This window comes from Panulirus ornatus, chromosome 4 (genome assembly GCF_036320965.1).
Source record: "Panulirus ornatus isolate Po-2019 chromosome 4, ASM3632096v1, whole genome shotgun sequence".
NCBI classification, from domain to species: domain Eukaryota; kingdom Metazoa; phylum Arthropoda; class Malacostraca; order Decapoda; family Palinuridae; genus Panulirus; species Panulirus ornatus.
The window spans coordinates 90,873,935-90,889,947 of record NC_092227.1 but is presented as its reverse complement, the minus strand read 5'-3'; the positions used below and the strand labels follow the sequence as shown (position 1 = coordinate 90,889,947).

Genomic DNA, 16,013 nt, shown 5'->3' with positions numbered 1-16,013 from the left:
TTCACTCCCTGCTCCACAACACAACCACCTGCCCCACTATTCACTCCCTACTCCACAACACAACCACCTGCCCCACCATTCACTTGCTACTCCACAACACAACCACTTGCCCCACCATTCACTCTCAACACCACAACACAACCACCTGCCCCATCATTCACTCCCAACTCCACAACACAACCACCTGCCCCAACATTCACTCCCAACTCCACAACACAACCACCTGCCCGCCATTCACAGCCCTACTCCACAACACAACCACCTGCCCCAACATTCACTCCCTACTCCACAGTACAACCACTTGCCCCAACTTCACTCCCAACTCCACAACACAACCACCTGCCCCATTATTCACTCCCTACTCCACAACACAACCACCTGCCCCACCATTCACTCCCAACTCCACAACACAACCACCTGCCCCATCATTCACTCCCTACTCCACAACACAACCACCTGCCCAACATTCACTTCCAACTCCACAACACAACCACCTGCCCCATCATTCACTCCCTACTCCACAACACAACCACTTGCCCCAACATTCACTCCCAACTCCACAACACAACCACCTGCCCCATCATTCACTCCCTACTCCACAACACAACCACCTGCCCCAACATTAAACCACCTGGTTAAGTCTGCCATAAGATGAAAAGATAACTTTATTTGTGTGTGAGTGAGTTCCTGCCGCCTGCTCTGTTGACACACTGAGCGACGTACTAGGTCTCGTACGATGTATACTGAAGCAGGATGGGCAGGGTGAAGCACCAAAGAGGATTGTTATGAAAGCTGCGCATCAAGCAAGATGAAGTAAACCTTATGTTGAAAATCTTAAAGTGGAAGCGAGGTGTAGGAATATTACCAACCAACTACATAAGTAAAGACGATACTAGAAGCCATTGTTGGGACGCTGTGTGTGTGTTTGTCCACTCACAGAAAGAATGTTTAGTTAAAGTTTAGATTACAAGGGATGGGAGATTTAAGATGCGGTCTCTCTCTCTCTCTCTCTCTCTCTCTCTCTCTCTCTCTCTCTCTCTCTCTCTCTCTCTCTCTCTCTCTCTCTCTCTCTCTCTCTCTCTCTCTCTCTCTCTCTCTCTCTCTCTCTCTCTCTATCTATCTATCTATCTATCTATCTTTATCTCTGACGTCTCCTCCAATTGGAACTAAAGAACTCCAGTGCCACTTCTTAGGCTTGAGTGCCTCACCCTTAACAGGCCGCTGGCAGAGTGCAAGTCTAGCAGAGTGTTTGCAGAGGCTCCTACCTAATGTTCCTACTGACTACTTCTGTCTAATGCTCCTACCTAATGTTCCTACTGACTACTTCTGTCTAATGCTCCTACCTAATGTTCCTACTGACTACTTCTGTCTAATGCTCCTACCTAATGTTCCTACTGACTACTTCTGTCTAATGCTCCTACCTAATGTTCCTACTGACTACTTCTGTCTAATGCTCCTACCTAATGTTCCTACTGACTACTTCTGTCTAATGCTCCTACCTAATGTTCCTACTGACTACTTCTGTCTAATGCTCCTACCTAATGTTCCTACTGACTACTTCTGTCTAATGCTCCTACCTAATGTTCCTACTGACTACTTCTGTCTAATGCTCCTACCTAATGTTCCTACTGACTACTTCTGTCTAATGCTCCTACCTAATGTTCCTACTGACTACTTCTGTCTAATGCTCCTACCTAATGTTCCTACTGACTACTTCTGTCTAATGCTCCTACCTAATGTTCCTACTGACTATTTCTGTCTAATGCTCCTACCTAATGTTCCTACTGACTATTTCTGTCTAATGCTCCTACCTAATGTTCCTACTGACTACTTCTGTCTAATGCTCCTACCTAATGTTCCTACTGACTACTTCTGTCTAATGCTCCTACCTAATGTTCCTACTGACTACTTCTGTCTAATGCTCCTACCTAATGTTCCTACTGACTACTTCTGTCTAATGCTCCTACCTAATGTTCCTACTGACTACTTCTGTCTAATGCTCCTACCTAATGTTCCTACTGACTACTTCTGTCTAATGCTCCTACCTAATGTTCCTACTGACTACTTCTGTCTAATGCTCCTACCTAATGTTCCTACTGACTACTTCTGTCTAATGCTCCTACCTAATGTTCCTACTGACTACTTCTGTCTAATGCTCCTACCTAATGTTCCTACTGACTATTTCTGTCTAATGCTCCTACCTAATGTTCCTACCGACTACTTCTGTCTAATGCTCCTACCTAATGTTCCTACTGACTATTTCTGTCTAATGCTCCTACCTAATGTTCCTACTGACTATTTCTGTCTAATGCTCCTACCTAATGTTCCTACTGACTACTTCTGTCTAATGCTCCTACCTAATGTTCCTACTGACTATTTCTGTCTAATGCTCCTACCTAATGTTCCTACTGACTACTTCTGTCTAATGCTCCTACCTAATGTTCCTACTGACTATTTCTGTCTAATGCTCCTACCTAATGTTCCTACTGACTACTTCTGTCTAATGCTCCTACCTAATGTTCCTACTGACTATTTCTGTCTAATGCTCCTACCTAATGTTCCTACTGACTATTTCTGTCTAATGCTCCTACCTAATGTTCCTACTGACTACTTCTGTCTAATGCTCCTACCTAATGTTCCTACTGACTATTTCTGTCTAATGCTCCTACCTAATGTTCCTACTGACTACTTCTGTCTAATGCTCCTACCTAATGTTCCTACTGACTACTTCTGTCTAATGCTCCTACCTAATGTTCCTACTGACTACTTCTGTCTAATGCTCCTACCTAATGTTCCTACTGACTATTTCTGTCTAATGCTCCTACCTAATGTTCCTACTGACTACTTCTGTCTAATGCTCCTACCTAATGTTCCTACTGACTATTTCTGTCTAATGCTCCTACCTAATGTTCCTACTGACTACTTCTGTCTAATGCTCCTACCTAATGTTCCTACTGACTACTTCTGTCTAATGCTCCTACCTAATGTTCCTACTGACTACTTCTGTCTAATGCTCCTACCTAATGTTCCTACTGACTACTTCTGTCTAATGCTCCTACCTAATGTTCCTACTGACTACTGTCTAATGCTCCTACCTAATGTTCCTACTGACTACTTCTGTCTAATGCTCCTACCTAATGTTCCTACTGACTACTTCTGTCTAATGCTCCTACCTAATGTTCCTACTGACTACTTCTGTCTAATGCTCCTACCTAATGTTCCTACTGACTACTTCTGTCTAATGCTCCTACCTAATGTTCCTACTGACTACTTCTGTCTAATGGTTCTACCTACTACTTCTTCTAATTTTCTTTTTTTTTCTTTTTTTTTGCCGTTACCAGTTGTTAGCTAATAGAGTGCAAAAACTAAGTGGCTGCAGTGCAGGATTAATAAGGTAAGAATTATACACAAGTCTAGATAGTGAAAGAAGAGGTTAGTTAGCCGGAAATGTGTGGGTCAATAAGAGGAAGACAAAACTTAGACTGCTAAAGTATAGGCGGAAGAAAGAATGAGACAAGCAGACCGAAAATTGGTTGAGCCTTTCCTTACTTTCAGCTCGTACCCATAGCCCAGTTTCCAGCACCTCTCGCTGTCCAGTGCGGCCTGGCGGACAGGAGCAGCAGGCGATCCTGCCAAGACGCCTAATCCCCCCGCCACACACAACCACCTTCGGGAACTGGTACCCGCCAATGAACCTCAGGGGGACGAACAGCCAACCGTCTCCCATGAGCACACAAAGGGGGAGATACGCCCAACCAGCCCGAGGGCCGACACCAGATGTTACATGGCGGGCAACTGACTATTTAACCTGTGCCCTTGGATCACATTCTGTAGGGGAGTGGGTCCAGGTTAGGGCTTTCACGGAGCACACCTCCAGGTCCTGGTATGAAAGCCCTAACCCTCTAAGAGCACTCGCACTTTCTTGACACCATGCGCCACGCCAATTAAGTGTGGCGGATGTCACACGCACGGTGTCTTTGCCGATTAATTCCCGTACTCTCTGAAGGACTTCCGGGGTGCCGTAGTAGCTTCACTTATGATCGTGTGCAGCTGAGAGTGACAAGCAAACACCAGGCACCTGCGTATCGATTATGCAGGTCTCTGGCCCTCTGAAAGCCTCTATGTCCGGCTTGCAGAAGGACCCTGTATTAGGAATACGAGGCTCGCAGACCAGCTCATAACCCTTTTGCATCAACCGTCCGGCTAAAAGGCATTGATGTTATCGTGCCTCTTAACTCTCTCCCCCGGGTACGTGGGCATACCTGCACGATGTGCCCACTCGCCCTTGCCTTTTGACATGTGTCACTGAGGCCGGAGTTGTCGGGCCGGCCTCTTTTAGTCGTAGCGGGGATAGTGTTCCCGACCTCACTTGGACAGCTTTAACGTAGTCGCTGCCTGAGAGGAGTCGAGTCCCACAGATGACCCATCTGCTGACCTGTGGTACAGCAACAGATGGAACGAGACCCAGCCCCTCACAGGTACTAACTAGATTAGAGCGCCATGCATGCGATCGTTCGATCTTATTACTTAACCTGCCGACCGACAATGCATGCCGGGCCTGACCAACTCTGCAGTTTCTTCAAAACTACAGGTTCCCGGACCGCCGCTTGAATCACCGGGTCAGACAAGGCAAGCAATTTCTCGAAATGGGCTGGTATGTTTAGCCGGACGGTCGAGACAAAGTTGTGTATACCCAAGCCGCCATCCCCTGCTGCTGAGCGGAAGAATGCACAGGGCGCGTCATGGGGCAGGTGGAGCCAGTGGCGAACCGCAACTCTAACCTGCCTATCCATACGCGCTACCTGCGTCTTATATACTTCCCCAGCACCAGGCGATGCATCAGCTTGGGCACGAGGTGGTCCACGAAGATTGTAATCCTCTGCTGAGGTTTTAGAGGGGTTCTGGTGATGTTTGTAAGCCCCTCTTCTAACAGGGCACTGTAGGACTTGCGCCTACCCCCTGCCCCAACGTGAACACAGAGGTACTTATTGTTGTGGTCAGTGTCCATGGAGCTGATAGCGCTCCCCAAGACTTGGAACGTCCTGTTCTTATTGACGTACTAAGTCTTGCACTTGCCATCGATCTCCATGCTGAGGGACCGACACTTTCCCGGGTTCACCTGAAGACCTCCTGCCACGGGTGTCTCCACCATGACGTTAATTGCTCTCTGTAGACCGCCAGCCGTCTGCCCAACCAGAACCAGGCCACCAGCCACATCTCACCCCTACACCCAGATCCTTAACTCTTGTGATCCCTTCATCGATCACAAGGTTAAAAAGAATTGGGGATAGGGTATCGCTCTGTTTGACCCCACGTGTCATTCTTATCTCTTCCAACATCTCGCAGCTGCCTTCAATGTGTGTGAAGGCTTGGTCGTACGTCGACATGATATATTCCCTGATGAGGGCAGGAATGCCCTTCCGCAACTTGGCCCGCCCGACAGTGCTATGATTAACACTATCAAATGCTTTAGCCGTGTCGAGGAACGCCAGGTGCACACCATGGGACTCTGCCCGCACACGACCAACGATCGCATCCAAGATCGTGAGGTTCTCAGGGCATCCGTCCACAGAGACGAATGCCTTTTGAGCTCCATAAATCTGGACGAGGCTCGAGATGCGGCTGCTCAAGATCTTGGGAAGCAGTCGGACTACAGTGCACGAGATGGTGATCGGCCTATAGTCCTTGGGCTGTGTGGGATTTGGTACCTTAGTATCAGTTACGTCCTATTTGCCTTGAGTGGTTCAGGCAGCGCAGAGGTGGTGATCCACAGATTAAACATCTTGCAGAGCACTCGCGGAAGAATAGACTTCAAGAGCCTAGTCTGCATTCCGTCGGGAACGGGGAGCCGATGTTTTAGTGGCTTTGAGGTGGTGTGCTACCTCTCCTACGGTCAGAACCTATGCTAGTGGTTCGCTCAATCGGTCATAATCAGTTATGGCATCTGTCCGGTTTGGATGGCCGCGAAGAGAGGGCTTCCCAAAAGGGGTAGAGGGTTTCCGGCCCAACTGTTGTTGACGGAGCCTCCCATTCCCTTTGAGTACCTGTCCAGCGGCCAGCGACTTATTCTTCCGATAAAGCTGCCTTACTGTTTTGTACTGCTCCCTAAGCAGCCGATTTCCGCTCACGGGGACCTCATCAGTACGGCAACCATTGTCCGTGTTCGCTGGTTCTGCTCCATCCGCACCACGATTCTGGCGGTCTGAAGATGAGCCACAGAAACTTACCAACTTCCTGGCGTGTTTTGTGGCCTCCCTAATGACAGAGAGGCTGTCCCATCAGCACATTTAAATGCCCGAGGGCGGCATTTAGCACTTCCTCGCCCCACACAGCATTGGTGGGGCCAGGCCCAAGTGAGTCGAGGTAAGACAGTCTCCTCGACAAAAGAGGCAACTGATTGGGGTTGGGGATCCCACGGAGCGTCGGGGACAGATAAAACCGTGGGGTCAGCAACACCAGGAGCGACAGGCTCTCCTCCATCGAGGATAGCCCCCTCCCCCAGATCAGCGGAGCCTCCCCCACAAGAGTTAGCACACACACCCCTTCTGTCACGTGGTGCCTCCTCCAGGGTGCCACTCCGCATGTTCTCTTATGTCAGCTGGGACACGTCTCCCACCCTACACACTACACGCCACCTCCCCACCTACACCAACGTCGTGGTGGGGTTAACATTCAGGATCAACTCCTGAACACTGGTCGCTTTCCGTCTGAGGCGCTTGATTGCCTCCACTGTCTGGCAGGGAACAGTAGCCTGTAATCGCTGGTTCAGGCCCTGCCCGGATACTAGAAAGGGACCAACTGCCATCGTCGCCTCTGCCCTAGCGAGGAGCTCTATCTCCTTGTCGGTCCATCTTGCCTTAGACGAGACGTACCGTGTCGCCAACTCCTGGTGAAAGAAGTTGGCGTGTGCCCGCCGCTCGTAGACCCTACGGCCCCGATAGCTGGCGAACATATTTCCACAATGTGGGCAAATGGGAGAACAGTCATTAGCCGCTCCTCCTTGGTTCAGGCGGCATCCGACATGCCAACATTGGCTGGCACGGAATTCCCAAAGGACAAGGGCAGACGTCTCGGAAGGTTTCACGTGGTGCTACTGCACGAGGACCGCAGTCAGGTGATAGAGGCTGCCGCTGAGTATCGGCCCTTGACCTCAATTTAGCAGTTGCCTAGCTAAACCGGTAATTAACTTAGACAACTTCCGACTCTCAGCTGTTCCTACTGACTACTTCTGTCTAATGCTCCCACCTGCTACATCTACCTAATGTATCTACCTAATGTTCGTACGGACTACTTTTGTCTAATGCTTCTACCTAATACTCCTACCTAATGTTCCTCCTGACTACTTCTGTCTCATGCTCCTACCCGTTACTTCTACCTAATGTGTCTACCTGTTGCTCTTACTGACTACTGCTGTCTAATGCTCCTATCTTATGTTCCTAATGACTACTTCTGTCTAATGCTCCTACCTAATATTCCTACTGACTACTTTGTCTAATGCTCCTACCAAATGTTCCTACTGACTATTTCTGTCTAATGTGTCTACTGACTACTGTCTAATGCTCCTGCTGACTACTTCTGTCTAATGTTCCTAGTGACTACTTCTGTCTAATGCTCCTATCTAATGTCCTACTGACTACATCTGTCTAATGCTCCTACCTAATATTCCTACCTAATATTCCTACTGACTACTTCTGTCTAATGCTCCTACCTAATGCTCCTGCTAACTACTTTTGTCTAATGCTCCTACTTAATGCTCCTACTTAATGTTCCTACCTAATGTTTCTACCTTAATAATCCTGCCTAAATGTTTAATGAACTTGAAATTTGATTGGATGTGCGGATTGGTTAGTACAAATCTTGTCTTACTATATGCCTTAACCACCATCCCAGTACAATAATTTATCCTAGAGTGATCCATAACATTACATTAGCTAAAGATTAAAGTTTGTTAGTGGGCCTCTCCTTTACCTTCTCTTTCCTTTCTTGCTCTCATTTAATTTGTCTGGGCAGAGTGGAGTGGGTGAGACCTTATCTCTTTGTTAAGTTTCTACAACTCCAACAATATGAGTTGCACTTTCCTATATAAAGTCCTTGAATTTCAGTTCTTTACCACTAACTTTTACCCCATCTTTGAATACATTATCTGCAGTCTGACATCACTATCTCATAACACTCCTGCCTAGTCTTCACTTCTAGTGGGACTGCTCCATCCTCTTGCCATGTAAGATATCTTCAGCTTTTTGTCTTCTGAATGTTTTCTTTTCTTGTCTCCCTCTCTCCCTTAGTTCTATCATAGTTACTGAATATTCCACTGAATTCCACCATGCCTTTAAGATTCTTAGTACTTCGTAGTTAGATAACTCCAAGTCAAAATATACCCTTTTGTCTCGGTTATAACATCCAATTCTTCTCCGTTCCTGTATCAGAGAAGTCACTTCTGGCAGTTCCATAACCTCCACCACTGTTTTAATTTGGATTTTATCCTTTTTCCCTTTTTCCTTTTTTGGTGTATGATCATCTTCAAATCCAAAAATAATCAGTCATTTATGTCTGTCAACCTCTTGCCTAACTAATCTTTCTAATTGTGGTGCCATCTACTTTTCAGCTGAATCCCACAATGTGGAAGTGTCAACCTCTGTGTCACCAACATTATCAATAATCTCTTTTGGCTAGCAAGCACTGGTCCTGTATTCACTGTACGTTTCTAAACCTTCCATCAACTAGTCCATATACTTCCTTGATTGCTTTATCTCTGACAGAGCATGTTATTTTTTCAGCCTCTTTGCTCAATTTCCTGTGTACCTCTACTTGTGTCTCCCCAGGTATATGTCCGTATACTTCATGATTAACACTCTATTGAACTGCTTCCAAAGTTGCTCCTTATCCCCTGCTCTCTAGTTTCATCTGTGTCCATGTTTATTTTATAGGTATGAATCTTGTGCCCTGAATGCAAAAGAATGAAAGAGGATGTATAAGTTAGAAATGGAATACCTAAGGATATTTATTATGTTGTGTAAGGAGGATTAACCATATAAGAAATGACAGTATAAGAGAGATATGTGATAGTAAATGGAATATGACTGAGAGAGCTGACCAGGTGTGTTGAAATTTTTTTGATATTCAAAGAGGATTGATAAAGAGAAATTGGCTAAGAAGAAATATATGTCATGGATGGAGGGGTCAAAAGGGAGAGGAACAGAGGGAAAGAGTAGGAAGGATTGGAGTGAAAGAGGCTTTGAGTTACTGGGGCCTGAGCATTCAAGAGGATTAGAGGCATGCTGGTGACAAAGCAAATAGAAGCATTGTGATGTACAGGGTCCAACATGCTGTCAACAAGCTGAGCTTGGGCATATGAAAAGATTGGGATGCTATCCACTCTAAGGCCTTAATACATGCCATAGCACACCCTTAGATCCTCATATCCACTCTAAGACCTTACTACATGCCATAGCACACCATCTGTTCCAAGATATTCCTATCTATTCTAAGACTTAAATACCTTCCCCAATAAACTTGTTTGTCTATCAATAAGATGCTCCTGACTTATGACCTATGCAACTTACAACCATCCATACATACTACCAGAAAAAAATAAATTAAGAAAAAACGTAAATATCAAAATTATGTTTGGTTGTACATCCGTTAGTGCTCATGGTTGCGTGTGTATGATAGTGAATGTCAGATGATCCTGGCATTGAGTACATCACAGCATCTCTCTCAGTTCTCATCTCAGCTACTATTCAGTGAGTGTTCATTATTCAAGTGAATCTATTGAATTTTCATGCTGGATTAAACCATTTTTGTATCAGACCCCAAAGAAGATGAAGAGCAAGAGGAAAAACCCATCACATGTTGATAAACTTAGGAAGAAGCTGAGGAAGATGCTTGATTTGAAATTGAAAATGAAGGTAATCACCCAGTATGAAGGAGGAAAAAAGTTGATGTGATTGCACGTGATCTACAGTTGTCCCATTTGACAGTCTCTACAATTTTGATGGACAGAGAAAAAACATGTGAAGCAGTGAAAGGTTTGGCAAGTATGAAGTCTATGATAACAAAGCAACGACAAGGGCCCATCCTTGAAATGAAAAAGTTTTTGATGCAGTGGATGGAAGATCAAATTCAAAAACATGTACCACTAAGCTTATTAGCAATTTGGGCAAAAAAAGGCTTGAATTCTTTTTGAGACTTTAAAGGAGCGAGCTGGAGAGGATTACATAGAGAACTTCACAGTAAGTCATGGTTGGTTCAGTAGATTTAAAAGAAGATATGGCTTGCATAACATATATGTGTATTTATGCATATATGTTTTTTTTTTTTTATTATACTTTGTTGCTGTCTCCCGCATTTGCGAGGTAGCGCAAGGAAACAGACGAAAGATATGGCCCAACCCCCCCCATACACATGTATATACATACGTCCACACACGCAAATATACATACCTACACAGCTTTCCATGGTTTACCCCAGATGCTTCACATGCCTTGATTCAATCCACTGACAGCACGTCAACCCCGGTATACCACATCGCTCCAATTCACTCTATTCCTTGCCCTCCTTTCACCCTCCTGCATGTTCAGGCCCGGATCACACAAAATCTTTTTCACTCCATCTTTCCACCTCCAATTTGGTCTCCCTCTTCTCCTCGTTCCCTCCACCTCCGACACATATATCCTCTTGGTCAATCTTTCCTCACTCATTCTCTCCATGTGCCCAAACCACTTCAAAACACCCTCTTCTGCTCTCTCAACCACGCTCTTTTTATTTCCACACATCTCTCTTACCCTTAAGTTACTCACTCGATCAAACCACCTCACACCACACATTGTCCTCAAACATCTCATTTCCAGCACATCTATCCTCCTGCGCACAACTCTATCCATAGCCCACGCCTCGCAACCATACAACATTGTTGGAACCACTATTCCTTCAAACATACCCATTTTTGCTTTCCGAGATAATGTTCTCGACTTCCACACATTCTTCAAGGCCCCCAGAATTTTCGCCCCCTCCCCCACCCTATGATCCACTTCCGCTTCCATGTTTCCATTCGCTGCCAGATCCACTCCCAGATATCTAAAACACTTCACTTCCTCCAGTTTTTCTCCATTCAAACTCACCTCCCAATTGACTTGACCCTCAACCCTACTGTACCTAATAACCTTGCTCTTATTCACATTTACTCTTAACTTTCTTCTTCCACACACTTTACCAAACTCAGTCACCAGCTTCTGCAGTTTCTCACATGAATCAGCCACCAGCGCTGTATCATCAGCGAACAACAACTGACTCACTTCCCAAGCTCTCTCATCCCCAACAGACTTCATACTTGCCCCTCTTTCCAAAACTCTTGCATTTACCTCCCTAACAACCCCATCCATATATATGTATTTATGTATATATTTTTTTTTTTTTTTTTGCTTTGTCGCTGTCTCACGCGTTTGCGAGGTAGCGCAAGGAAACAGACGAAAGAAATGGCCCAACCCACCCCCATACACATGTATATACATACGTCCACACACGCAAATATACATACCTACACAGCTTTCCATAGTTTACCCCAGACGCTTCACATGCCTTGATTCAATCCACTGACAGCACGTCAACCCCGGTATACCACATCGCTCCAATTTACTCTATTCCTTGCCCTCCTTTCACCCTCCTGCATGTTCAGGCCCCGATCACACAAAATCTTTTTCACTCCATCTTTCCACCTCCAATTTGGTCTCCCTCTTCTCCTCGTTCCCTCCACCTCCGACACATATATCCTCTTGGTCAATCTTTCCTCACTCATTCTCTCCATGTGACCAAACCATTTCAAAACACCCTCTTCTGCTCTCTCAACCACGCTCTTTTTATTTCCACACATCTCTCTTACCCTTACGTTACTTACTCGATCAAACCACCTCACACCACACATTGTCCTCAAACATCTCATTTCCAGCACATCCATCCTCCTGCGCACAACTCTATCCATAGTCCACGCCTCGCAACCATACAACATTGTTGGAACCACTATTCCTTCAAACATACCCATTTTTGCTTTCCGAGATAATGTTCTCGACTTCCACACATTCTTCAAGGCTCCCAGAATTTTCGCCCCCTCCCCCACCCTATGATCCACTTCCGCTTCCATGTTTCCATCCGCTGCCAGATCCACTCCCAGATATCTAAAACACTTCACTTCCTCCAGTTTTTCTCCATTCAAACTCACCTCCCAATTGACTTGACCCTCAACCCTACTGTACCTAATAACCTTGCTCTTATTCACATTTACTCTTAACTTTCTTCTTTCACACACTTTACCAAACTCAGTCACCAGCTTCTGCAGTTTCTCACATGAATCAGCCACCAGCGCTGTATCATCAGCGAACAACAACTGACTCACTTCCCAAGCTCTCTCATCCCCAACAGACTTCATCCTTGCCCCTCTTTCCAAAACTCTTGCATTCACCTCCCTAACAACCCCATCCATAAACAAATTAAACAACCATGGAGACATCACACACCCCTGCCGCAAACCTACATTCACTGAGAACCAATCACTTTCCTCTCTTCCTACACGTACACATGCCTTACATCCTCGATAAAAACTTTTCACTGCTTCTAACAACTTGCCTCCCACACCATATATTCTTAATACCTTCCACAGAGCATCTCTATCAACTCTATCATATGCCTTCTCCAGATCCATAAATGCTACATACAAATCCATTTGCTTTTCTAAGTATTTCTCACATACATTCTTCAAAGCAAGCACCTGATCCACACATCCTCTCCCACTTCTGAAACCACACTGCTCTTCCCCAATCTGATGCTCTGTACATGCCTTCACCCTCTCAATCAATACCCTCCCATACAATTTGCCAGGATGGGCCATTCTTCATCTGTATCCTGGTGCTACCTCGCTGATGCAGGAAACAGCGATTATTCATGATAATAATAATAATAATAGCTTGCACAACCTTCAAGTCACAGGTAAAGCAGCAAGTGCTGATGAAGGAGCTGTCATAAAGTTCATTGACTGTTTGGATGAATCAATCCATGAACCAAAGAATGTTAATTAAAAGGTAAAAAAGTACAGAATCATATAATAAAGCTGGTTTATAAAAAATGAGATAATCATGATAGAAATTGAGTAGGATAAAAGAATGCTGTACAGGTATACAAATTCTACATGCCATGCTAACATACATCCGACACATCCATTTCGAGATCTGACCGGTCAGTCAGAATGGAACTTGGATGTATGTCAGAGAGCATTTGTATCTCTAACACCCATTTCTCCTGGAAACTCTCGTCAATGGGATGGCTGTGGCAAAAGAATCTCCGTTAATACCTTTCCTTACATGCCTCCTTTGCATACACCATTCCACACATACTTCACCTATCTCTCTTCTCCCAGTACTTTTCCACTATTTCCCTATATCACAGGTGGTCTTCCTCTCATGTGAACCCCTTTAATCACACTATCACACAGCCTTCTTGTAAACTCTCCATCTTGCATTCTTTCCACATTGACAAACCAGCTCAAAGTATTATGTTTCACCCACCCTACCACTTCACAATTCATTCCCTTTGTTTTCCCTGCAATACCATTTCTCTCGTACACCCCCTCATTTCTTTCTTCATTTCATCTAGTCATACCTCATGATTCTTTCGAATAACTCATTTCCACAGCCTGGATTCTTATCATCTGTGACTCATCCCATGTTCATATTCTGGGTGCATAGGTTAGGGTTGGGAGGATTGTGCTGTCCCATAATCCTATCTTCACATCCATACTTACACCTTTACCCTTCATTATTCTGTGAAGGGACACAGTAACTTTTCTACTTTGTATTGCTCTCTCCCTTATCTCTCCTTTCATATCACTAAACTCATCAGAGATAGCTCCCAAATACTTACATTCTATCATTTCTCCCAGTCTGTCTTCCCACATCTATAACACGGTTTAGTACATATTCTTCTCTCACTCTTTAAGGCTTTGCATAATTTATAATTTCACTCTGTTTCCTTTCAAACATCATTTCTTTATTTTTGTCATGTTTACCTTCAAGTGCCTACTTTTACACAAATAAGACACTTTCAACCTTCTGAAACTCCACTTTCAGCAAACAACACAGTATCATCCACATAAAGGCTTGTCACTAGCCTCCATACCTCACCACCACACTCCATCACTGCAATCCTTTTCCCTAGTTTTTCTTTCATCTCTCTTATCACTCTATCCATATAAATGTTAAAAGATCATGGTGGCACCACACACACAACCCTGCTTTACACTTACATGTACAGGGAAATTCACTCTAACTCTCAATCCACTGTTACATGTGCATTTGCTTCTCTGTAGAAGACTTTCACACCATCCAGCAGTTGTCCTCCTACTCCATACATTTTTAACACATCCCATAAAGTATTCCACTTGACTCTCTCATATGCTTTCTCCAGATTCATAAAAGCTACAAATAGCCTCTTACCTTTCGCTTGTCCACAGTCATTCTCTGCAAAAATCTGGTCCACACATCTCCTACCTTTCCTAAAACCCCATCGCTTATTATGCATTTAGTCATTTCAATCACTGTCAATCAACAGTCTTGTATACACTTTTCTTGATATACTCAACAGATTTATTCCCCTACAATTGCTACAAACATCTTTAGCAACTTTTCCTTTGAATAAAGGAAAAATTATAGCTTTCACCCAATGCTCAGGCACAACTCTTTGCTTCCATGCTAAATTACATATCTTATGCATCCACTCTATCACACTTTCTCCCTCATAATTCAACATATCAGCTGAAATTCCACCCACTCCATGTGTGTTTTTTTACCTTTAATCTCATTATTGCCTTTTTTACCTAATCATCTGCCCAAAGACTTTACCATCTACTCTAAGATATTAGCATATGCCCCACCACACTTAACAGAACCCAGAACCAAATATTTACTGTAAGACATTAATACTTACCTCAATAAATCAGCATCTGCTCCATTTACTCTATAACACAATAAATGCTTGCACTGTCATAACTCACTGTATCTTTAGTATTATTTAGTTAAAGAATATAATGCTTGTTCCAATTATTACTGTCTAAAGATGATTCTTAATCATAATATCTAATCATAAATTTACAATAACTTTCACATTTAAATCAATGTCAATTGTTGTCCTCGTATTACGCTATGATATTCAGTAATATATGTATAGATTGATTTGATGCAACTGACTGGGTAACTCTTTCCCACAGGAGTTCGACCAGTAGAAGGTGCAGGTATGCTACACTGAGTTTAGTATCTGTATTCTATGTATACTGTTTTTTTTTTTTTTTTTGCTTTTTTTTGCTTTGTCGCTGTCTCCCGCGTTTGCGAGGTAGCGCAAGGAAACAGACGAAAGAAATGGCCCAACCCACCCCCATACACATGTATATACATACGTCCACACACGCAAATATACATACCTACACAGCTTTCCATGGTTTACCCCAGACGCTTCACATGCCCTGATTCAATCCCCTGACAGCACGTCAACCCCAGTATACCACATCGATCCAATTCACTCTATTCCTTGCCCTCCTTTCACCCTCCTGCATGTTCAGGCCCCGATCACACAAAATCTTTTTCACTCCATCTTTCCACCTCCAATTTGGTCTCCCACTTCTCCTCGTTCCCTCCACCTCCGACACATATATCCTCTTGGTCAATCTTTCCTCACTCATTCTCTCCATGTGCCCAAACCATTTCAAAACACCCTCCTCTGCTCTCTCAACCACGCTCTTTTTATTTCCACACATCTCTCTTACCCTTACGTTACTTACTCGATCAAACCACCTCACACCACACATTGTCCTCAAACATCTCATTTCCAGCACATCCATCCTCCTGCGCACAACTCTATCCATAGCCCACGCCTCGCAACCATACAACATTGTTGGAACCACTATTCCTTCAAACATACCCATTTTTGCTTTCCGAGATAATGTTCTCGACTTCCACACATTCTTCAAGGATCCC

At 44.4% G+C, this 16,013-nt stretch overlaps 1 protein-coding gene across 5 annotated transcripts in view; it reads left to right on the top strand.

Moving 5' to 3' along the window:
* Positions 1 to 16,013, top strand: part of LOC139746270 (uncharacterized) — a 99,393-nt gene that overhangs the window by 31,115 nt on the left and 52,265 nt on the right. For 2 of the 5 annotated variants that reach the window (XM_071657334.1, XM_071657328.1), the window contains exon 4: positions 15,251 to 15,274. The exons of 2 other annotated variants lie outside the window; for them this stretch is intronic. In XM_071657334.1, coding sequence (XP_071513435.1) covers positions 15,251 to 15,274 — 24 coding nt within the window. Of the gene's footprint in view, positions 1 to 3,555; positions 11,193 to 15,250; positions 15,275 to 16,013 lie in introns of those variants that run through there. One more of the 5 variants, XM_071657319.1, reaches the window with a different exon arrangement.